The sequence below is a fragment of the Gossypium hirsutum genome, chromosome A12 (assembly GCF_007990345.1).
Source record: "Gossypium hirsutum isolate 1008001.06 chromosome A12, Gossypium_hirsutum_v2.1, whole genome shotgun sequence".
NCBI lineage: Eukaryota > Viridiplantae > Streptophyta > Magnoliopsida > Malvales > Malvaceae > Gossypium > Gossypium hirsutum.
In genome coordinates, this window is record NC_053435.1 from 103259031 (window position 1) to 103284904 (window position 25874).

At 30.2% G+C, this 25874-nt stretch overlaps 4 protein-coding genes across 5 annotated transcripts; all 4 read left to right on the forward strand.

Annotated features, from left to right (window-relative positions):
- The first annotated feature begins 104 nt into the window (after positions 1 to 104).
- LOC107939885 (probable enoyl-CoA hydratase 2, mitochondrial) lies at positions 105 to 2478 on the forward strand. 2 transcript variants are annotated; one of them, XM_016873269.2, is made up of 8 exons: positions 105 to 467; positions 545 to 714; positions 957 to 1031; positions 1339 to 1429; positions 1557 to 1608; positions 1695 to 1798; positions 1886 to 1962; positions 2145 to 2478. In XM_016873269.2, the coding sequence occupies exons 1-8, from the start codon at positions 284 to 286 to the stop codon at positions 2319 to 2321; spliced, it is 930 nt and encodes a 309-aa protein (XP_016728758.2). In that variant the 5' UTR covers positions 105 to 283; the 3' UTR covers positions 2322 to 2478. The 2 variants fall into 2 exon arrangements, with proteins under 2 accessions (XP_016728758.2, XP_040939380.1); XM_041083446.1 differs by having other exon boundaries at positions 957 to 983.
- An 820-nt stretch (positions 2479 to 3298) lies between these two features.
- Positions 3299 to 4267, forward strand: LOC107939901 (AP2/ERF and B3 domain-containing transcription factor At1g51120). The gene has a single exon (XM_016873290.2). It carries the CDS (start codon positions 3299 to 3301, stop codon positions 4265 to 4267), a length of 969 nt encoding a protein of 322 aa, XP_016728779.1.
- A 123-nt stretch (positions 4268 to 4390) lies between these two features.
- LOC107939903 (ubiquitin carboxyl-terminal hydrolase 3) lies at positions 4391 to 10110 on the forward strand. Its single transcript, XM_016873292.2, has 10 exons — positions 4391 to 4612; positions 4843 to 4974; positions 5112 to 5150; positions 5582 to 5687; positions 6063 to 6121; positions 6248 to 6322; positions 6569 to 6617; positions 6796 to 6872; positions 7263 to 7359; positions 9427 to 10110. Exons 1-10 carry the CDS (start codon positions 4538 to 4540, stop codon positions 9498 to 9500), a joined length of 783 nt encoding a protein of 260 aa, XP_016728781.2. The 5' UTR covers positions 4391 to 4537; the 3' UTR covers positions 9501 to 10110.
- Positions 10111 to 24143: 14033 nt separating this feature from the next.
- On the forward strand, positions 24144 to 25340 carry LOC107939893 (ethylene-responsive transcription factor 5). Its single transcript, XM_016873278.2, has one exon. It carries the CDS (start codon positions 24266 to 24268, stop codon positions 25247 to 25249), a length of 984 nt encoding a protein of 327 aa, XP_016728767.1. The 5' UTR covers positions 24144 to 24265; the 3' UTR covers positions 25250 to 25340.
- Positions 25341 to 25874: the final 534 nt, after the last annotated feature.

Here is a 25874-nt window from a genome sequence, read left to right on the forward strand (position 1 = left end):
ACCCAAATCTTAGCCCAACAAAATTGCGCTCTAACGGGCTAGGGCACCACACATCATCCTTCTCAGCCTTTTTAAACACTGCCAGGCTATGCACTCATTAGTGAAGCGTTGCGTTTCAAGTCCGATGAGGACATGACGTCACGACCCTCTCATTGACCATTTTGACCCTAAGCAACGGCCGAGACTCCAATAGGCGAAAGCTCACCCACTATTTCTCGCTCCACGCTGCAAATTTTATTTTTTTGCTTCCGATAAAGAATTAAAGCAGAAAAAGGGGCCAAAAATGGCTGCATTAACCGTTCTAACAAAATCGCTCGGCTATCACTGCGCCAAACGATCTAAAATTTCTACCTTTTCTCAAAATTTCCCTTCGCATAACTCTCGGTTTCAAACATTAAGGACTCTGATTTTAGAACCCTCTTTATCCGAATCTGTCAAGCTCAACCGTCTCTCCGACTATAATTCCGGTACTTATTTTTCCTTTAAAGAAATCTCACGACTTTTTTTTTTTTAAAGCTTAATTTTTTAAGTACGTAATTGACAGGAATCGTTGAGGTCAATTTGGACCGGCCCGAAGCAAAAAATGCAATTGGGAAAGATATGTTGAGTGGCTTACGCCATGCCTTCGAAGCTATCGATCGAGATTCCTCAGCTCGTGTAGTTATGATCTCTAGTTCTGTTCCCAAGGTTTTCTGCGCTGGCGCTGATTTAAAGGTGAAATTTGCTTTCTTTTACTTGTTTCTTTTATCACTCTTTGTTCCTTTACCTTCTGAAAGTATAAAAAGAGTATTTTTTGTAAAGTGAAAATTTGATTTCATCTTAATTGATAATGTGGTTATTAGCAGTAATGAGGGTGAATTTCCTGCTGGGGGATGCGATAATTTGATCATTAACGGTCAAGCTTGAGTTAAGTGAGATAATTTGATCTTGTTGTTTGCTCGGCCTTTGATTGGCAGGAACGGAAGAAGATGACTGCTGCTGAGGTTCACTCTTTTGTCAACTACTTACGATCCACTTTCTCGTTAATAGAGGTTATTTCTTAGTTTCTAAGATGTTTTGTGATGGTTGATTGACTTGTTAACACATTGATATTCAAATGGTTTGATTATTATGTTTTTGTGTGTGTATATATATATATATTCAAACAGTGAGATGCGAGGAAGTGTATGTCTCAGTTCCAATATTTTTCATCCTAAAGCTGGGTCCGGGTTTCAATCTTTTAACATTGTTGCATAAAGATACACTTCACCATCAACTTCATGATTCCTTTACTAATGCTGTTGGAATGGTCTTATTTTAGATTGAGTGCTTACATGAACTACTGTTTATTTAGTTCAGGAACTTCAAATTCCTACTATTGCTGTTATCGAAGGTGCTGCATTGGGTGGAGGACTTGAAATGGCTTTGTCATGTGATCTTAGGATCTGTGGTTAGTCTTATATTTTAAATCATTTCGTAATCACCTTTATTTGCTTCTAGAATGTCTGGTTACATTGTCTGTTTTTTTTTTCCCTTGAGATTATCTTTTTAATGAATTTTCCTTCAAATTTTCTTAGGGGAAAATGCATTATTGGGTTTGCCAGAAACAGGACTTGCCATAATACCCGGGTTTGAACTAAATCTCGTTTCAGTATTTGATCAGGTTTTCGATTGAAATCTGAAGGTGGTAGCTCATTGGCCCCTATATTTAACAGTGCAGGTGGGACTCAAAGACTTCCTAGGTTGGTTGGAAAGTCAATAGCAAAGGACATTATTTTTACTGGTCGAAGAATTGGTGGCAGGGATGCAATGTCCATGGGTATGCAAACCAATAAGCTGCTTTTTTCCCTTCCTGTGTTTTATAGCTATCCAACTCCAGTAGTAAACAAGGTCTGTGATATTTCAGGTCTTGTTAATTACTGTGTTCCTGCTGGTGAAGCTCATCCCAAAGCTTTAGAAATTGCTCGGGAAATTAATCAGAAGGTAATATTTATGCATCTTCAGAATTGTCTTTGCTTGGAAGTCCATGTGGTATTTTCTTTCTCTAAGTTTGTTCATTTAACATCCATGAAATTTTAATTTAAGTTTAATCAGAATTGCAAAGGCTTCAGCTCTATGTGACCCTATACAAATTATTGAATGTTCAAGCAACATATTCTTAGCAGGGTCCGATAGCAATAAGGATGGCAAAAAGGGCTATAAACGAGGGGATTGAGAGAGAGATGGTTTCAGCTTTGGATTTAGAAGAAGAATGCTACGAACAGACTTTGAATACAAAGGATCGCTTGGAAGGCTTAGCAGCATTTGCTGAAAGGCGAAAGCCAATATATACCGGGGAATAAGAAAGACCCAGACTGTTACTAAAAAAATGGCTTCTTCATAAGTTTGTTTACTAATAACAGTTCTTACTTTGTTCTAAATTTGGACCTTTGAGAAGTCTTTATGTTGGATGAACTCTTTAATATCAATTAAAATGTCAGAAATAATAATTTATATCAACCTTGAATGCCAAAATCATTTCTATGGTGGTTTGAATTTTATAAGCAGCTGTGTTCTTAATGGTATTTTTTTCGAAGATCTAAATCCCCACTTTCCGAAACCCAAGCTTTATTCATTTGAAAATACGTTCATGTGGTCACTCTTGAGATCATAGCAAGTTTAGGGTTAGAATCTCTGCATCTAAAATCCTTCTCCAACTCTAGTATTGTAATTTCCTCGTAAATAAAAAAGGGAAAAAAAAGTGATTGTAACATACCCACTTCGATTACACAATGTGGGTATCGGGTGAAGACATTTGATCAATACGTCAAACGTTGAGGTTTTTAGCTTTCATATTAAATGCGAAATACAAAATTATCATGTTTGTAGTATTACCATTCATCACCGACTAACATTGATATATAACTTTTGCATATTAATTTTAATTTCTAACGAGCTCATTCATTAATTAACAGTATATGTACCTTATATATGTGTGTCATGTTTGTCCTTCATTATCTGGTTGAGAAATGTGATAATTATACATAAATGAACCGAATCAATGACAATACTGAAAAGGAAAAAAAGCCAACGACAGCTTAGCAAAAACCCTGGAATGTGTCATTTTTATTAACAATTACAATGTCTCATTCCATAAATAGAGTATGGCCTCAAACAAGTTTTTTACTTTCCATTCTAGTTAATGTCTGAAGTTCACGTTAGGAAAGTCAGTGATAGCTACCATAACAATAGTCATGTTTGATGAATTTTCCAGTCTCTAGTTACCATAACCAGCCCTTTCCATGTTGGGCTTTGTACAAGTTGCTGTTCTTGAGAAGTAATGGTTTCTCCTTATAAAAGGCAGAATCCCCATGGTCTGTGGGTGTGTTTTCATTTCAAACAGGTCTTTATAGGTGGAGTAGCAATGGAAGGAAGTCCAAATTCAAACAACAAGACTACCCCATATCAGAAGATCAGTGGCAGATGCAGCGGCATCGACACCGGCAGCAGGAGGTTGTCCACGAGATTCAAAGGAGTGCTTCCACTCGAAAGTCACAAATGGGGTGCAAGGATTTCTTTCAATTACAGAGCATACTGGCTTGGAACATATTACACAGAAGAGGAGGCAGCCATTGCTTATGATAGAGCAGCTCTCAAATTGCTGAAAACCGACGCTTCCCTCAACTTACCTTACAATATTTACACACCTCAAGAGAAATCATTCCAGAGCTGGTACTCAGATGATGAGATCCTGAACATGATCAAGGATAAAACATACTCATCTCATTTCACCGCCTTCCTTGTACATCAATCTCTGGCAAAGAAAACTCTACCAGGCAGCTTAATAAACGCAAAGGGTCTCTCATGTGAAATGTTATTCCATAAGGAGCTGACACAAATAGATGTGAGTGACGCCGACCTGTTTCAAATCCCCAAGGAATACGCATTGCAATTCTTGCCCCCAGTTGGTAACAACAGTTCAGGGAATGGAGTTCAAATGGGAAGAGACTCCATTGATATAACTTTCTATGACAAATATTACAGACCCTGGACTTTCCGATACTCATATTGGGGTAGAATCAAGGTTTTTTTATTCGCAAAAGGATGGAGAGACTTCGTTATAATGAACAGCTTGAACCCTGGAGACACTGTCATCTTCTATGGATGTTACCATGTAGATGAGGAGGGACAAAAAAGAATGTTTTACATGATAGATATACATCGAAATGTCCCAGAAAAGTACATTGTTGGTGAACGATATGTTGATGGTATTAATGGGGTTAAGCTTTTTGGTGTCAGAATAGGCTAAAAAAGCACCATAAAAAATGATGTACTTGCTGTTCTTGTTTTATTTTTTTCAAAGTTAACTGTATGGGCCCATCAAGAGCCCATGAAACAAAGTTTATGTTTTTATTATTAGTCTGTTTTCATCAGATTTAAAATTAAAAAGAAAAACACTGACAAAGCTTGAAACTTTTAATCGACTCATTGTTCAGTTTTCCCTTACTCTTCAATCCGAAACCCTATTTATTGAAAATATTGAATTCCCCATTTATATCAAAACAAAAAAGCAATCAAAATGGCAACTCCAGCAGGAAGTTCTTCTGCTAAGAGGTGGCTTCCTCTCGAGGCTAATCCCGATGTCATGAACCAGGTGCTTTTCATTTTCCAACTTTTTTTTCTTTTTCTTTTTTCTAATCTACTTTCTTAATGTTTGGTTACAGAGAAAACATCAAAATTTTTTCATGGAAAATTTCGTTCCATACTAATAGAGAGTTGTTATTTTCCCCCCTGAAGCAAATTAAACTGTAATCAGTCTATTGCTGATATTAATAAATATATTTTTAATTCCTTGGAAATGTTAATATGGGTATTATTCTGCAGTTTCTTTGGGGTCTGGGTCTTCCAGAGAATGAAGCAGAGTGTTGCGATGTGTACGGCTTGGAGGATGAACTGTTAGCAATGGTTCCTCAGCCTGTTCTTGCTGTCCTTTTCCTTTTCCCAATAACTTCTCAGGTATTTGCAACTTATAAACTTTAATTCTTTTCCAGCATTAGCACTCGCCTAGTCGGCTCATATCTTGAAAATTAACTTCATTGATACAACTCAAATCAACACAATTTGTAATGTTTCAATGGTTTGAATGTTTTCAGACTGAAGAAGAGAGACTGGGGCAGGATAATGAGAAAAGAGTAAGTGCAACTCAGTTCTTTTTTCCTTTGCGTTTTGCATTACACTGTTGCCAGATTAACCGGAAATGTTTAATCCATAAAATTGCAATTTAAATTGTGCAGACTTGTGTAGTTAAGCCTTGTGATTGCTATATGATTATGATCTCGACTTGTTCAAAGAACTTGTGCATTCTATATATATCCTCCTTGTCAACCGCATATTTGTATATTTGTGTTGAATACTGCATAGTGTTCATATTTTTGAATTTATTAGGTTGATGAGACTGACTACTCTATTTATGATGGAGTTCATCAAATTACGAAAGTACAAGGTTTAGAATTGACAATGGTAACTAATAGATGTAGTTTCTGAAGGTAACTAGAAAATGAAATTTTTAACTCTGTATGATTCAGTTCGAAACTTTTTCTCTCTTTTTTTGTTTTGAGTGTAGGATGTTAGCAGTAAAGTTTATTTCATGAAACAAACCGTGGGAAATGCTTGTGGAACGATTGGGCTTCTTCATGGGGTTGGAAATGTCACTTCTGAAATCAAGCTTCGTAAGTTTGGTCTTAATATTCATCATTTATTGAGTAATGCTTTTTTTTATATTCCTGTTAGACCTCTCATATGCTGTAACGTGTGATATCTTTAACATGTAATGTTTCGATTTAATCATCATATTTCAGCTTGCTTGTTGTCATGAGATGGAATAACAGTTATTGGGAGAATCACGATTAAGAATATCCTGTATTGATGAGTAGGCTTTTTCTTAGTGCTTTCCCTTTTCCCGTCTCAAGTGAGGAACTGAATTTTATTGTGATCTTTGACAAACCAAGCAGTTTTTAGCATTGAACTAAAGGGTATTAGGTAGCTAGTAAGCATATTTTGTGAAAAGCATCCATTAACTATTTTCTTTTTCTTGTCTTTTTCAGAAGAGGGATCGTATTTAGATAGGTTTTTTAAGTCTACTGCCAGCATGGATCCATTGGAGGTTCTTCTTCTTCTTCTTCTTCTTCTCTCTGTCTCTGTGTCTGCATGCACACATGTGTGCACGTGTTTTTGCCTGCATATTTTGAGATTTGTCATAGCTGACTTCAAATTGTTGTATGGTTTAAAGCGCGCGGCATTTCTTGAAAAAGAAAGAGAAATGGAAGTTGCTCACTCCGTAGCAGCTACAGCTGGAGAAACAGAGGTAAATCCATTATAAGTAACTTTTTTTCTACATGGTCCATTAATTGAAAACCAGGACATCTTGAAGTTAGGGAAGGATATAATTACGTACAATATGGCTCATCAAGGTTTCATTCTGCAATATGTCATAGCGAAGCTGAGCTGCTCTATTGATGAATCTTTGCAATACTTACAACCGAGGGTTAATTTTTATTTTTCTGGTCTAATCCCATTTCTCTTGTTCTGTCTTATCAATTTCCCTGGTCAGGCTTCAGACAATGTGAATACGCATTTTATCTGCTTCTCATGTGTTGATGGTACATTCTCTCTCTCTCTCTCTGTGTGCATCATTTTGGAATATAACAAAATAAAAATGAAAGGGAAAGATGATCTCTATAATCTATTGCTCTGGTCATTAGGGGTGCTTTTGAAATATCTTAAATGTAGTTGTTTTCACTGCCTTGGTCTTAAATGTTTTTTCCCTTGTTAATGTAGGGAAACTATATGAGCTTGATGGAAGAAAATCGGGACCAATTTCACATGGGGCTTCCTCGCCAAGTAGCTTATTGCAGGTTTGTGCTGGCCAGTTAAAACTTTATTTTTCTTGTGATTTTCCTTCTACCATATATTTAGCTGTCAAAAAGACGATTACACTAAATATTTTTTAGCTAGGTGCATAGCTCATCTATATCTTTCAACTTTGGGGTTAGGGAATTGCAACTGGTAGAATAAGTTAATAGTTTGAAGCATAAACTTCATCATTCACAATCCATCTCCCAACTCCTTCTGTGTCCCTTTTCGTGTTTCAGAAGAGTTTGCCACCTCTCTAAGTTTAGTGTGAATGTTAATTTTCAGCATTCTTCTACATGTTTCCGTTAATTTCTCAGTGATAAACATTCGCATTATGCTCTAATAACATAACGATTACGACTAACTGCCATTGTTTCCTTGTACAACAACAGGATGCAGCAAAAGTGATAAAGGGCATGATCCAGAAAAATCCAGAGTCACTCAACTTCAATGTCATTGCACTTCATAAGAAAATGGGAGTGGCAGCAGGTACATATTAACATCAATTTCCTATCAACAGTTACTGATTAGATTCTAAAATCTTCATGTACTGTGACGTAGTCAAACATATCATATGACTGTATGCCCTTCATCTTTATATATATATCAGCAAACAATCAAAACCCTTTCTTTTCATGATATAGAGGAAAAGTAATGGCTTTCTCTGTTTTAAAGATCAAATGAAAGGGTACTAGTATCATATTTTGTATCAGTGTGACTGCATTCTTTTTATTCAAGGCTCTTCAATTGCTCCAGCTATCTACTAAGATTGATTCATTCCATAATCTGAGTTGGTTCAGTTCATTTCAAAATCTGAAGCTGAAATCCAAATCATATATTGAGAGTCCATTTTAATCCAATAAATTAATGTAAGTTCAAAATATTCCTTTGCAGCCGCCATTTTTGGGTTCTTACTAAAATATATGTTTTAAAAACCAAACCAAACATGTTCTATTTTATAGTTTAATGTTTTTGAATTGAATGGTTTAGATGGTGATTTGAAACATCAAGAGAGTCAAAAATCAAAATGATGTTTAAAAATATTTAAATCCAAATGCATGTATGTATTTAATCTTTTTTATAAGCATTTATTTGACATATGGTACAAATTTTGAATGAAATTGGACTTTTGGTTTGTTTTACACTAATGATCCTTTTAGCATCATTAATCATTACTGAGTTCATACAAGTCTACGTTATAGTTTGTCAAATTAATTACTCCGGATTCAACAAGCTGATAGTGTTACCAATGTCATCTTTATATTTAGATAAACTATAAAAATAATCACTTTTGTTTGCCTCATATTACATTTTAGTCACTTATGTTTAAAATGTTATGTTTTAGTCACTTACGTTATCATTTTGTTACAAAATGGTCACTCTACCGTTACCTCCCTAATAGCAGTCCTACATGGCAATTCAAATGGGTTTTAAATGCCAACTTGAATGTCTTACGTGACAGTACAAATTCAATTTATTTAATTAAAAACTTATTTTCATCTCAACAGTTGGACATTCAAGTTAGAATTTAAAATTCATTTGAATTACCATGTAGGATTGCTGTTAGGGCGGTAAGGAGTTTAATGGTAGAGTGATCGTTTCATAACAAAACGATAACATAAGTTACTAAAACGTAACATTTCAAATATAAGTAACTAAAATATAATTTGAGACAAACAAAAGTACCTATTTTTATAGTTTATCTTTATATTTAATTATCATACTTAGTATGGCATATTCTAAACATGAAATTGGATGGATTAGGGACTGCTCCCCTTCATCGAAAGAGCCTTTAACGGTCTTTTATTATTTTATAATTTTTTTTTAATCTTTAGTAGTGCTCAAATCTATAGACTGTTCTAAAAACTATGCTTACCAATTAGCATGGATGATATAATTTTCTTTATCATATATTGGTTTATATATGCTTCACTAAATTTGCTTTTAATCAAGTGCCATTGGAAAAGTATAATTTTTCTTTAGAATGGGCTTACTTTTAACCACGCTGTTAATACTATTTTTAAGAACAAAAATAACTTTTTTTCCGATTCTACAAAATTCCTATGGGATGGAGGTTGTCCATAACTATAAGCTTACTTCTGCTTACATTACACTATTAACACCTCAGCAGCATTTCACTGACTAATAGCTGTTCACCACATGTACAAGGTCCCACCTCAATACTTTACGCTCCAAAACCCATATTTAAACCGGCTTGAGCTACAACCGGAGCCGCGCTACCTACTTTTCTCCTCCTTTTTGGTGACCCGTTTTCTGAACCCGAGGACGAAGAAGTAGATGGCTCCGGTGTTGCCCTCTTTGACGTGATCCTAACTGGGTCGGGTTCCCCGGAATTCACCCTCAATGGGAAATTCAACAAAGCCCTTGAGCCACGCATCCTATAAGCTGCCTTATCATAAGCCAAAGCCGCATCCTCAGCTGTCTCGAAAGTGCCTAGCCAAACTCGAGCCCCGTTTTTAGCCGGATCCCTAATCTCTGCCGCGAACTTTCCCCACGGCCTTTGCCTTACTCCTCTGTAATGCTTCCCTTTGGCAGGAACCACCGTGGGAACCGCCGCATTCGCCACCGTAGGAACCTCTTTCACCGCTGTCTCCGTCGGAATCTCCTGAGGTTCCGGTTTAATTGGCGGGAAAGTCGGGGAAGAGTGATCGGAGGGGGCCCAACCGACGGTTAAAGCATCTCTAAGGTACCCGAAAACTAGCATGTCTTCAGAATCGTTCTCTTTGAGTGGGAGGTCACCCCAGGTGTCAGTCAAACAAGGGTACAAGCGGCTAAAGCTGGAGCTCCTGCAAAACATAGGGGGAGCCGCGCCCACGTTGGTACAGTCATTTGAAGAAGTGAACCGCAAGTCGGATGATTCGCCGAGTAAGTGTCTCCGAATTGAGTCCAGCATCATTAAATCGGAATCAATCGTACTTGGGTACATTTCCATAACGAAAATTGAAAGCTTTTCCGATGCTAAAAATTCAAATTTTCAGGTAAAACAAGTTCGTAAGCTGAAATTTCAGGTAAAACTGAAAATTGCGATGCTTTTTGTTCTAAGAGAGAGAATAAAAAGAAAATTAAGAAATTTGAATCTTTGCTTGGCAAATGGAATTTGGGTTTATATAGGGAATTTAGATACATGAATTTGTGTGGCGGATTTTTCAAAAAAAAACTTCTAATTATTAGGTGACAAATAAATAATAATAATAGTGGGGATGGTGGGTTCTCTTTTCTTTTTCATGCCCTTCATGCTTTAGGGAATGAGTTTCTCAGAAAGTTCATTTAATGCACGTGGTTAATATTTCACATCTGTTTGGTGCTTACGAATTTAGGCGGATGACGTCACCATTTGACACAAGCAGATTTGTCGGGTTCCCTAAAATTTATATTATTTTTAATTTAAATTTTATAATTAGTATCGTTTAGATATAATTAAATTCAAAATCTGTGTGTTAAATAATCATGTTTATCGTATTTATTTGGCCTAATACATAGATTGACCCTCAAATTTAATAATTTTTCTCACATTAATCCCTAATTTTTCTCCTAAAATTAACAACTATTACATAAATCAGTCCCTAGTGGAATTATTACAAGGAAATGGATTTAATAGAAATTCAGTATCTTTTTTCTACCTTTCCTTTTCATTTAATTTTCAAATTAATTTTTTTTTCCTTTTTTCCAAAATATCTTTGTTTTAATGTGATGACTTTCTTCACGTTTTTTTCTTCTTCTTTGGTGTTTGCTTTAAGCTTGACTCAAAAAAGACCTTTAACATTTCACTGTACTTTCCATATTAATATTCAATTTTTTTAGACTATTAGCTATCAAAGTTATTTCAATAAGTTGTTCCTTTAATTTTTTTTAATATAAAATTTCAAAAAACAAAATTTCTTTTTTATTTTAAAAATTAAAAATTAAAAAACACATTTACTAATCAAAATCAAAATTTATTTCAACAATGAAAACATGTTTAGTAATTATTTTTCTATACCAAAAACATGATAAATAAAATAAAAATGTTACATTTTTATAAATTTAAACTAGTGTACCATATTTAATATTTGAAAAACTATCAAGATCATTTCATTTAAAGTTAAAAATTATTATTTTTATCATTTTCACTCTTACAATGCATTTTTAGTGAAAGTCATTTTTATTGTTCAACTTTTGCCATTTGCAACATATTTCACATTTTAATAATTTTTTTTCACAATCCATTCATTAATTCAAGTTATATTTAACATTTAGCATTATAAATAATTTTAAATAATTATGACACTATTAGCTAATTGGTTGATAATAAGAAAAAAACACAAACTATTGTAATATATAAGCATCATTTGATTAGTAAAATCACTATTTCACATAAATATGATTTTATTTATAATTATTTTACTTCATAAATATTAAATATATTCAAATTTTAGCCTGACGTCCTAAACAGATAAATTTTTTTATTCTCATCTTATCATTATTACTATATTTAAATCTAAACACATATTTCACAATTAATTTTAATCTCAAAATTATAGTAACTAATTGCTACAATTAACAATAATATATTTTAAAAATTATAATAATGCTTGAAATAATTATATTTACTAATTAAATAATTTTTTATATTTTTCCTAGCATATCACTATTTGCAACTTGTTACATTAAACAAATTGAAGATTTGTTGAGTAGTTAGCCTTTTTACAAAAAAAAAATATATATATATATATATACTTAAGAGTAGTGCAGAATTATTAAATAATATTTTATCACTTATTCAAGTATTTTTTTATAGAATAAAATAATTGTATATTTTTATATTATATTCAAGTATTTATTTTTGCACCTTTCATAAGTCTAAGATTTTTAAAAAATAATATGCTTTAAATTATTTTTTACATCATTCATAAAATTTATAATAAACTTAGAAAATGGTTTAGTGATATTTAATTATAACCGGGAAAAAGATTATATATATATATTATATCATATATGATCTTTTAAATTTTATTCATCATAAAAATATATTATATTTCAAAAATTTATGCACGGTCCAGCTGTACACTGTACGGGTTAAGAAAATTAGTTAATATAATTCAACACGAGGAGCAAAAAGAAAAGTAATACTAATGGCTTATTGGGTGAGAAGAAAAGACAAATGTAAAGACTTTTTATTCCTTGTGGAAAACGGATACATCGCCCCTAGACAATGTACTAAAATAATAAATAAAATTCTTTTAGAAAATAACATGGTGATAGTGACGTTTGGATAAGTGTCGCATTAAATCAATTGTCCCTTTGCTTTTTTCTTTCTATATTTTTTCTTCCAGGTTCCTTCCTGGAAGGAAGTTGAGCTTTTTCAAATATATTATAAATTTTACCATAAAATTACACACAGTATATAAAATAATAATATTACCAAAGGTGTATAATAAAAATTATTAACGTATCAAAATTTATATAAATATAATTATAATTATTATGACAAATTTACATCAATACAAATTTATAAGTTTTATGAGTTTCAGTATACTGAAGCGTATTATCCTTCTATTTATGGATCAGAAGAGGTTATAAATAATTCTAAGCATTATATTAAAAAAAACAAATATGATCAGAACATATAATAAAATAATAAAAAAACAATCTCTTTAGTTTTTGTTCCTACTTAATTAATAATCAACATTAATTAAATAAATTAACATACCTCTAATGAAGATGATGGCTTCTGCCTTTTTGAAAAATCTACCTGGATTGCACATTGAAATTTCAATTTTCGTTTTATTTTAACTTTGCCTTTCCAATTAGGATACTTTAAATTTGCCTCTAATGTAGCTGATTAATGATCTTTAATTGGATTTCCCAAAGGATTAATTAAATAATAATTTATTTGTATTATTGCTGTATAACTGTGTGAACCTTTTACAACCACCTATATTCTCTGTTTTGACAATGGATTTTAGTTGAATTGAAAATAATCTATGATTATGTGTTCAAATTTGCTTAACTAAATAATATTTTTTAATTTATTAAGTTTGAAGTTTGAAATTTTATGAATATTATATCACAATATGAATTTGACATGTAGCATTTTTAGCCATCAAAACATTTGAGAGCGAATCTTTATCTTCCATCTATCGAGCTATATTCAGTTGATCAACCTCTCAGATTAACTACTCGTCATAAACCACTCGTTGATAGAAGAAGCATTTTTTCTTCATCTATCTACTCGTTTTTCAGTGTAAACACTTCTTTCAGTTACCATTAAGATCCACGTGAACGTAAAAACTTTGTACTATCTAAAGGAACAACATAATAAATCCCACTATACATATTCTTTGCATATAAATACCCTCCCACACAATGAAAAAAAGAATCATTCACCCCTTAAGTAATTCATTGAATGGAGTAAGAAAAGATTGTAAGATTTTATTATTGTTTTTTTTAAATAATAAAATATATCATAGTTTATACCTAGAGGTGATCATGGGTTGGGCCGGGTCAAATTCGGGCCTGGCTCAGCCTGAAATATGGGTCTAAAAATTTGTCCAAGCCCGGCCCGAATAAAATTGCAAACCTGAGTTTGGCCCGGCTCATATTACATTTTTTTTGCTTATTTCATTAAATAAAAAAATTTAAAATATAATAAATCAAATATATTTAAAAACATAAAAACAAATATTAAAACAAATAAAAATGATACTAAAACAATTCTTAAAACAATACACAAATTAACAATATAATAAAAAATGGTTATATTAAAAATTTAAAATGATTAAAAATAAAAAAAATATTAATATATAATTCGGGCCGGGCCGGGCAAAAAAACTCTTACCCGAGGCCCGGCCCATTTTATAAACGGGCCTCATTTTTTTTCCCAAGCCTATTTTTCGAGCTTATATTTTTACTCAAACCCTTCTATTTTTCGGGCGGATCTTCGAGCCGGGGCGGGCCGCCCAACCCATGATCAACTCTATTTATACCTAAACCACTAAAAATTCTTTTGTATGGAATGATGGTCTACTAAAATAAATATTAAATTTATTCAATTCATTGAATTTTCATTAAAGTATTTCTCAAGCATTGGAATTTTAGTACAGTGACAAACTCACTTGACTTCTTTTAAGGCTTGTGACGTTGTCTACCTACAATCATAACCACACTTCACTTGAAATTTTAATGGATAGATCAAGTTAAAAATTTTATATTGACGGACTGATATAGAAATAAAAATAGATTAATTTAAAATTACTGATTGAGTGTTAATTCAATTAGTATTAATTTTTTAAGAGAATTTTACGATATAATTCATTACTCGATTATTCTCCTTAAGAATATATTATATCTACACACTCCATTTCCACCATAACATCAACCGAATGTGCTGCAACATATTAGATCAATGCATATCATCGAGGTCCCTCTAACAGCCTCGTCACTTCCATATTATCACTAGTATGCTCAGGGCACATGATTATATTATAATGAACATTCACCGTTCACTTGTACCTGATTTTTTTATCGAAAATTTTATTGTGCTCGAAGAAAAAGAAAAGCATACCAAAAATTCAAACATACCAATATTTTTTTATTTTTTCCTTTCTATTAATTTTCGATTTTTAAACATAAAAAATTAAGAAAAAACTTTTTAAAAATATAAGGACCCTTGGTCGTTTTAAGCAGCAGCCAACTACGCCATTAAAGAAAGAAGCAGAACCTTTGAAATTGACCGAATAAAAATTCGGGCAAAAAATAACCTTTACTGCTTCGTACCTGGTCACAACGTCGGCGGCACGTGCGGTTCATTCACCGCAATGTTTGAGTCTCCTACATTCTTTTCAATGTTTTGTTTTACGTTTCAAAGTTACTACTTTTATTAATTTAATAAATATTATTAATCAATTAATTATGTTTAGTATCTTGTTCTCTCTTCCTTCTCTTGTACTTCCTTCTTTATATTTATAAATGTGGTTTTCTAATATAACTATTAAAAAATAATTAAGTGTCATGTACGATGATATATTACTTTTTTTAAGAGTAACATGTCATGGGTGATACTCCTTAAAAAATTAGGTTGATGAGCTGAATACAGGCGAGCACGAAGATAACAAGTCGAGAAGGACACGACGAATTGAGCTGAGTGGTGAGCTAAGAAAGGGGCGATGAGTTAAACAATCTCAAAAGAAGAGAGATACAAAGTCATCAAACATGCATATCTAATTGAATAGTTGAGTGCACTATAGCAAATTACATCATTAAGAAATGTAAAAATTTGAATTAGATAATCTTTCAAATGAAAACTCCTAATAATATTATTATAACATCTTGAAGCAACAATATAGTTTTTGTGCACATGCGTAATTGATTCCTTCTAATGCTTTTATTTTCCAACCTGAAATTAATTTTTTTTATTATCAAGAATTTGTCGTTGAATGGAATTCCAATCATATCTTTTGACTTAAATTAATATACTAATTCATTGTATTAAGTGATCAGGATGCAAATTATTTCGATTTCTAAAAAAATCAAAGTTGCATATTCTTTTTCAAATACAATTTCTTTTTTAAAAAATTTAAATCAACAGATTCCTTTTCAAAATTTTCAGGTAATAATTTCTTTATAAGACTTAAAATTATCACAAAATGACAATTTTTCTTAATTAATATATTTTTCAGCATGAAAGCTATAAAAAGAATTAATAAAATAAATTATTAAACTAAATCATGCCACACTCATGAAAAAATATATAAAAATAAACGGTGGTTTGATTAAAATGCTGAAGTCCATGGTGTTTAAGTCTTAATCCCCTATTTTATAAATTTTATATAAAATATTAAAAAATAAAAACAAACTCAAATTAATATATTTATTAACTAATTTTTATTCATTTCGTAATTAAGTTGGGATCTTGTTTATAGATGATATTAATTTAGTCAAACACTTAAAAAATAGTATAGATTATAGTATAAAATAGTGTTTTATTTTTTTTCTTGGTGAAAATAAACAAGATAAGCAATTACATCATATTGAATTGAGAAAAAACTCCAATACCTTTGCCTTGTTGCAGGATCTTTAAAACTTCATTTGGTGCATTGTCAAAAATCTGTCCACCTGATCTCTATGTTAAGCTCAACTTAGTCAAGTAGTCTACTGCTAAATTGTTCTCTTTGGGGATGTATCTAATCCGCCATTGCTCTCCAGTTCGCATAATTTATTGAATCCTTCTAAGTACTGTGATTCCTGAGTCCATTATCGCATCATCTTGCAAGACCTTAACTACCGTCAAGTTATCAAACTGGACTATTATTCTTCTGAATTCTCTGTTGAGTAGTACGAGGAATCTATCTAAAATGCTCCATAGTTCAGCCTCAAATACAGAACACCGTCCTAGGTAGCGAGTAAACCCCAAAATCTAATTACCATGATGATAACGTACAACGCCTCCAACAAAGGCGTGCCTATTGTCGTTCGCCACTACCCCATCAATAAATAGATGCACCCATTTTCCCCTAAAGTTATATAGGAGTCGGAAGTGTGAGAAGTGTGTCAGTAACTGCAATGGCTTAGTTCATGCTGTTGAGCCCAACTGCAAGAAATCTTGATAATCTTCGATGCTGACCAAGTTATTCATTGGAAAATAAATAAATTCCTATTTTTCTAGATTCTCCAGACAATGAGACCAAACAAGCAGGAACAAATTACTCCTCTTATAGACAGCCTTACATGACAATCGAGGTTAATATTAAACCAATCATCCAGAGTCCTAAAAAAGAACATGAAAAGTTGATTATCTGGAATAATGTGCTTCCAAATCTCCTTTGCTACCAAGCAATCTCTAAGGACATGAAGGGTATCCTCTGGTTTTTTACCACAAAGAGAGCAGGTGTTATTCTAACCAACACTACATCGAACACACTCTACATTAATTAGCAGTTTTTGCTTAGATGCTAACCATGGGAAAAATTTGACTCTCTATAGACCTTGATACTTCCAACTCCTTCCAGAATAGTTCTTTAGGATTCCAAGATTCTTGTTTCAATGACCAATAAGCACTGCAAACTGAAAAGGATCACTGAAGAAGTGTTTTATTTTGATAACATATATAACAATCAATTGTTACATCTACGAACTCGAGTTGTGATCTATTATTTAAGTATTGACCTTTCTTAGGAATAGTCTAACTTGGAGTAACAGTTGTACCAAAAAACAATTTATAAAAATTTAGTATTTTGCGATTAATAAAACCCCATTGTTGATTGTTTTAGTTTGAAGAACATGCACATTGCAATGGAGAGAACGCCAAAGTTTTCGTTTACTCAAATCTAATTTACTGATAAATTAAAGAAAGTCTTAGATGGTTCAATCTCAAACCACAGCATTGGTAGGTATCTTCACCTGCTTCTTGTATGCACATTTCAAGTAAATGCATCCATGAGATAAGGACTAAGAATGGTGTCAATACATGACTTTAAAAATTCAAGAGTGCTGCGATTTTTTTTTTTTAAATGTATACAAATATTATTTAGCAAATCAGTTTATTTTTAATTATTTAAAAAAATAAATCTTTTTTTTAAATGTATACAAATATTATTTAGCAAATCAGTTTATTTTTAATTATTTAAAAAAATAAATCTTTTTTTTTTTACAAAAAGAATCTCTAATATCAAGTGATGGGTACAATACGAACAATATAAGAGTGAAGCTAGAAAATTGCTTGGGGTAAATTTTCTTTTCGAGGAGGGAAACAAAATCATACCCTATAATATAATATTTATATTATATAGAGGGCTAAAATTTTTTTTTATCATAAAGTTTGCAAACTATTCATGGTGGTTGTGTTTAATACTATTCTTTCAAATGGTATATTATGGTGTAAAAAAATCTTTTTATAATATAATATTTATAAAGAAGTTATTTTCAAAACACTTTTTATAAATAATATATTTTTTTCATAACTTTAGACAAATATTTTTTTATAAATAAACTATAATAAATAAAGCTATATTTTTTTTAATGAATAAATGTATTATTTTATAATATATAACATGCACATATAAATAAAATACGTCTATACTTGGCCATAACTTTTTATAAATAAATATTTTACGATATTTTTTTGTTAACTTTAAACTTTTTTTTAAGATTTAAATAATATATTTCTGTTATAATTTTATAAAATATTTTTAAAAAAATTGTATAATATCAAAATTTTTTCAAAAAGATCTTTTTTACTGAAATACATATTTCTCAGGTGAAATATAATTGTAGAGACTATATGAAAAAATGTTAGCACAAATTTATTGAAAAATAATAATAAACATCACTATTAACTACCTAAATTTCAACCAGGGTGACCAGTACGCACGTCAATTTTTCTTTTTTAAATTTATGTTGTATAGTTGAAAAAAATAACATTGACAAGTTTTTTTTTTAATTTTTTAATAATTTTTTTATGTTATTGATACATAATTTTGATAATTATTTTAACTTGAATTCAAAATTTAGAACTCGAAATTCAAATTCTGAACTTGATCTTTTGATTTAGAATTTCAAGTTTAAAGTTTAGATATTGAATTTAGATTCTAGATAAAAAAATTTATCAAAATTATATATTAATAACATAAAATATTATTAAAATATTATTAAATATATAAAATAACATGAAGCTATTTTCATACAATCCTTTTCCGATATATGAACTTATTGGAATTTATCCAAATGTCTGAATTGATGGAAGAGGCTCCAATAGCATAAATCATTGTCTTTTTTAATGACATTTGCATTATCCTAATCAGGAAAATTATTGGCCGTTCAATTCAATAAAACTAATGACCCCATTAACAGACAGCTTATTGCGTAAAAGAAACAACTTATAATCTTCAATTTTTATTTATTTAGAATTATATATTTATTTTATTCCAAAAATAGTTTTAAAAAATTGTTATATGTTTTTTAAATATTTAAATATTTATTATTTTATTATACTCATATAAGGCAGTTATCAACTCATAACTCTACTTATAGAATCTAAAAACTCCATTGACAACATACCAAATATTTTTCCTATGTATAAATACAAAATTTTATATAAACTCTAAAAGAAACATTTTATGATTCATTAAATTCTATTTAGTTGTGAAAAATATTGCCCCATTAAATTATGTTTGAATAGGTATCAATTAGTGGTAGCTTTACGATCGCGAGCGAAGCTAATAATTTCTTTTTTGGTATAATTAAATTATATTTTTTTTAATAGTAAAAATATAATTTTGTCATTTTAATAGTCTATATCTTTATAATTTTTAAAGAATTAAATTAAATTTTTATAATTTTTGGGGTCAAAATGTACTTTTATTATTATTAATTTAAAATTTTATAAATTATAAAGGAAACTTAATAATTTTTTTTTTCATTTTAGGAGGGTCGGAGCCCCTGCCAAGTGTCAGCCCCTTGGATTTGCTAATGTTACAATACACTATCTATTTAGTAGGTAAGATTGAATCACTTCTCTTTAAGATTTTCTAACCAAAATTTGAAGTAAAACTCACAAATTTAAGAAATAAAATTGGAAAGAATAATGACCTCTCAAAGATTGATATATAATGTTTAAGCTCCACCGATCAAGTTGCTCCACTTTATGAATGCACAGCGCTTTCCATCAAATTAGTAGACAAAATTCTAACACCGAGATAATACCTTCGATTATTAAGAGTAATATCAACTGCCTAACAGACGATACATCGAAAACTTCTCTAAAAAAAGTTGCATTCCCTCAACAAAACCCAAAAAAATTAGTTTAAGATGTAGGAATCTAAATGCCAAAACAATACTACTAAATGACCTATTAAAAAGTAGGATTTACTTAATTCTATTAAAAATCTTAATAGAGCAATAACAATGAAAGAAACTTTGTCAAACAAGGGAAAGCCAAGCATTCCATGAAATTAGATGTCGTGAAAAAGGTGGGCAAATTTACTAATTAAATAAATAAAATATGAGTTAAATTTAAAAAAGTATATTTTACAGTATCACCGTTAAATGAGATGTTACCACATCATTAAAGATGAAGTTAAACGGATGATATATCATTGTTATGTTTATCAACAGTGTATAAAATTATCAAATATAAATTCATAAATAATAATTAAAATAAACAGTTTATTATTATAATTGATAAAACGTTGTAAAGTTGAAGGATTTATAAAAAATATTACTATCTTAGACAAGACTTTATTGTACATTCATTGTTATTAGTATTAATATTGGGCACATAAGCAAGGACTTGAGAATAATATTTGGTTTAATTAAGCTACCCTGGATCCACTTGCGTTGTATAGGTTTGAAAAGATTAGCTTAAGGAGGAGACTTTGCAAATTAATCTGCCCTCTTAAATATCCTTTTTATTATAAATTTATAACATTTTTCACATTTATAGATAAAATATTTAATTTTACTAAAATAATTGGTCAAATGAAAATTTATCAGTGATTATAAATAAAAAAAATCAAATTATATATATATAAATTATTATATTTCCATTAACCAAAAAGAAATAAAAGGAAAAAATTGTTTTAATTATTTATAATAGTTAATTTATTTTTCATATAAAATTTTACACATAATACTTTTATTTAATATGAGAAAATATTTAGTATACTGTCTGGTAGGGTAAAGGGTTGACAAGTGTTCTATAAGAATATAGTAAAATACTTTAAAAAATAGACACATGATAATTTTTTAAGGCTACTTATGAAATAAAAAAAAGTACACTACCAATGAACCAATTACTAACCTATTTAATATATGAAATAATATTTGGTATACTATTAATGGAGTTTTTAAACTTCACAAATATGGTCAAAGGTTAACAAGTATTCTACAGGGGTATAGTAAAATATTAAAAAAATATATATTTAAATAAAACAAACACATAACAATTTTTTAAAATTGCTTGTGGAATAAAAAAAAGTACATTGCCAATGTACCAATTACTAACCCTTAATATATTATATTTATATTAATTACATATTATCTACAAATTATTATGGTTAAATTGTTGAAGGTTAAAAAAATAAATACATGTTTTTTTTAAATAATGATGCTTTGTGTTAATTACATAAAATAAAATATATTGTATGCTGAACATGTTTAAAATGCTTTAATTATGATTTGATTATTATTATTATATTTTATTTGTTAAATAAATATATTTTAATTAAATTGAACTAATATTGTTTTACATTAATTATAGTAATTAAAATTATATTATTTAAAAGATTAATTAAAAATCAAACATATAAATTTACATGCAACACATGTAACATTAGAAACTAGTCAGATTAAATAAAGATTTGAGTTCATATTTTGATTTTCGAAATGAAATTTTGAAAATCTTGAAATAATTTTTGAATCCATTTACTGCTCAAAAGTGTCGAATATTTGGGCTAGTTTACTATTAAGAATAGAAAGTGCTTTTGAAAATTTCGATGCGTTTAGGATTGTTGTCAAAAAGTGTTTTTCAGAATATAAAAAGACTATTTTGGACATGATATTGTAAAATAAAAAATATGTATTTAAATGATATTTAAATTCGTTAATACTATATGAAATATATAAACTTAAATTATAATAAAAATTAAAATAATTTATTATGATTTATGGAATATATAAACTCAAATTCGTGAATATTATGATATATGGGATATATAAACATAAATTATAGTAAAAATTATAATTGATTCATACGTAAAGAATCATTATTTTCATTTGTCTTTTTTATTAATATCACGATGCCATGTTATTATTATATTGGTATTAATAACTACTTGGCTTAGATTATAGTACAAATATAATAAAATAATTTATGATAACTCACTATTAATATTATGATATATGAAATATAAAATTTTAAATAATCTTTAAGCAATTAATATAAATTCTTTGTAAAAGTTAATTTGAATATATCAATTATATCTATCTTGTATAGTTAATATAAATGAATGAAAATTTTATAATTGGACATTAAAACTAGACCTATTCGTGGATTGGGCTATCCACCTAAGTCCAAAGGCCTACTTAAAATTTGGGAGATTTATACAAAAATATTAGGCTAAAAAAAGGGGTTTGGGGAAAAATTAGGCCCATTTTAAAATATGAGTCGAGTTTAGGCTTGAACCTTCAAAGCCTAAGTCAAGTTCGACTCGTTTTTTTTAAGTTTATAATGTTTTATGTTATTTTTATATTATGTAATTTATAACATATAAATTAAATCTACAGTATTATATACAAGTATAATGTAAACATTAAAAAATGTTAAGATGGTTATATATAAAACTTTAATAAATAAAAAAACATATAAAAATATTAAATTTAAAATAATATAAATATATTTTAATTTTTTTTTAAAAACAATATAGGTAGGTTTAAAATGGGCTGAGTTTAGTTATTTACAAATACAGGTAGGTTTAGGCAAAATTTTAAACCTATATTTTAGATCTGGCTTGATTAAGCATAAAATATGTTAATATCATGTCTAGGCTTATCTCGAATTAGGCCTAGCCCAATCATGAATACCTCTAACTCAAATTCGCTTTTGAAAATGCAAAAGTTTGAATTTTTAACCTTTTTTAGTTAGGCTGAAAATACTTTTGAAATTCAATGATAAAATAGTTCTTTCTAAAAGGAATTCCTATAAAGAAAGATAAAAAATTTGATTTATGGGTGAATATTTGATATATTAATAGTGCACTTTTTTAACTCAACGAGAGTTATAAATTTACCACATGTCCCATTTATTTTATATATTTATGTTTTTTTTTTTAATTTTCACTATACTCTATGTACACTTATATATATATATTTAAAAATTTATCTTAATTTATTTGCAATTTAAAGCTATTGAGAACTATAGTCTCCTTTTTACAATTACATTATTGAGGAAATCTAATTCAATATTTTCAAAACTGGATTAGATTGGTCGATTAGATTAGTTGAATTAGAAATCGATTAAAGCATTTGTCCGAAGAGAAAGGTCGAATTAGTTGACTCGCGAATTGGTATGGACTAATTGAACCGAGATAAAAATAAATTGAACCGATTTTCTCTTTTTATTTTTTTAATTTTTAATATTTTTAAAATAATTTATTCGATTAAACTGAACAATTGATAACCGGTTAATCCCAAAAAACCTTAATTTGATTCCTCTTTTATAGAAAATTATTAACTACCAAGCAGTATCCGCCGCCATCGATGTCAAAAACATTTTTCACGTTATATATGTGAGCTAGGCAATAGAATAAAGACGAATAATAGGAGCAAAAAAATTAAAATTAATAATAGCATATTTAGCAAATACAAACAAAATCAAATTGGGTTCGGTGATTAAATTTGGTTGCGTAAGAGAGGTTATTTATGAATATAGTATTCTCCAAACTCTTCAACATGTACATCATGACATACACATCCTTATACGCTACTCATGTTGTTGGAATGGATGAATTTTAAGGCAGTTGAAATTTACTATAAAGAAACGTATTATGGTTTTTTAATGTGGCAAACTATTCTTATTAAAAACCACAATGTACAGCTTCATGTTCACACACCATTTGCGTTTCAATTAGATCCCTAAAAGGATTAATTATATATATTTTTATTCTTGAAGGGCCTAAATTGAATAATGAATTTTGATAGGAGCAAAGCACAATTTCATGGCTTATAATTTTTTATTTTTAGGGGTTAAGATTCTCTGTCTTTCTTAAATGGTAAATTAGTTTTTACGATAGAGTTGGGTTTTGTTTTATTAATCATAAAATCGTGTTTTGCATTTTTCTTTTAACGTGATACTCATAATTTTTGGGTCCAATAAGGTAGTTATATTTGACAAAAGTTTTTTTTTTGTATTAAAGGTAACAATATTAAATTTTGAGTATTTAATTCATGTTTTAGGATTGATTTAATTAAAATTAATTACTAATATTATTAGATTTCAATTTTCATATTTTTTAATAAAATAAATTTGGTGCTAATTGTATTTTTTTTTAAATTCATTATATTAATCATGTCTTTTTATTGTTAAATTCGTTAATTTAACCATTAAATGACACGTTAAATATTATGTAGTTAAATTGGTGCGAACTCTTTTGAGGGTAGATCCGACCCGACCCGCGTCTGCGCAAACCTATTTAGCAAATTTGAGCGCACGTTGCTTCCTCGTAGCATCCTCGACTCAGTACAAAAGCCAACGAATTCAACTTGCCTTAGATCTCTTATAAATACCTTCCACTCCCCCTTCCACTCTCAACCGAAAATTTCAGTATCTTTCAGAAATCTCTTAGCTTCTTTTCCTTTTTCTTTTTCATCTCTGAAACTTTTTTAGGTTTTTCAGTTATTGGATATGGAAAGTAGCAGTGAAGTGTCGAGTGCGCTTCAATATATCGAACAATATTTACTTGATGAAAATCAATTTACTCCTGCGGGATTGGGGAGCTTTTCAACTGCAAATCAATGGATAAATGAACCGATACCCGAGGTTTCCACCTCTCCGTCTCAGTCTCTTTGCTCTCAAACTTCCACCTCTGATTCCTGTCTTACGCTATCCAATTTTAATTGCCTCGACGTCGATGATTTCTTCAACTTCTCTCCCAATTTCCCAGGTTTCGAGTCTAACCGAATGGATGTTTTTGAATTTGACTCGAAACCTCAATTTATCCATCTAACCGCTCCTAAGCCCTTTGAATTTGCACCTCAAATCACTGAACTTTCAGCTGTTAAACCTCCAGCTCCTTCGAATTCGAGTTCCAGCTCTCATAATCGAAAACCGTCGCTCAAAATATCGTTACCGCATAAAGTAGAGTGGATTCAGTTCCGCAAACCGTATTCGACTAAGGCACAGCCGACGAATTCAAATTCCGAAGACAAAAATAAGCATTACAGAGGTGTCCGACAGAGACCGTGGGGGAAGTTTGCGGCCGAGATCCGAGATCCGAACCGAAGAGGTTCACGGATCTGGTTGGGAACCTTTGATACCGCAATAGAAGCCGCAAAGGCTTACGACCGAGCCGCTTTTAAGCTACGTGGCTCGAAAGCGATTCTTAACTTCCCTCTAGAAGCCGGGAAGCTTGACGTAACCGCCGTCGACGGAGAGAGGAAACGGAGCAGAGGCGACGGCGCTTGGGATGAGAAACAAGTTAAGGCCGTTAAGAGAGCAAATGATGACGTGACCAAAGCGAGAGATAACGGCGATGGGCCTTTAACGCCGTCAAATTGGACATCATTTATGGATTGGAATAATGAGGCAAAGGGAATATTTAACATGCCATTGTTATCGCCGTTATCTCCACACCCGCCGTTAGGCTTTCAACAAGTGACGGTCATCTAATGATAATGTATATAAATTCTTTTATTTGTTTTTAGAATTCTGGAATTCTCTTCTTTCAAAAGAAAAAAAATAAAAATTGGGATTCTATAAAGTAGTATCAACCTAATTATCCCTAAACTTTAGATAACTTAATTTTCAAAAACTTAACGTAACAATCACTAATATTATCGAATTATTACATTTTAATTACGCGTCAATTAATTTTCGTTAATAACACTTTAATTTGAAGGATTAATTATTAATTTAGTCCTTAAATTTTAACTCAAATATCAATTTAATATTTAAATTTTTTTTCATATATATTAAAAATAAATAAAACTTATTAAAGACTTTCTCCATATCATCACTGTTCTGGCTTATTTTTATTTTCTGGATTTTCATCATCTTGAAATCAACCATCATCACTTAAGCTACACAAATCTACCTCGATCACCATTAAAGCCCAAAGAAAATAAACCAATGTACTAAAAATAGATGAAGAATTCAAAGTTGACATACTCGAATTATAGGGAAAAAAGAACTAAATAGGGTTTTGGCTCAGACTATGTTAAATTTAGTTTGAAGGTCTCAAATGGAATTTAGGATGGGTAAATCTAGACCAAAAACCTTTAATGGATCAAATGGG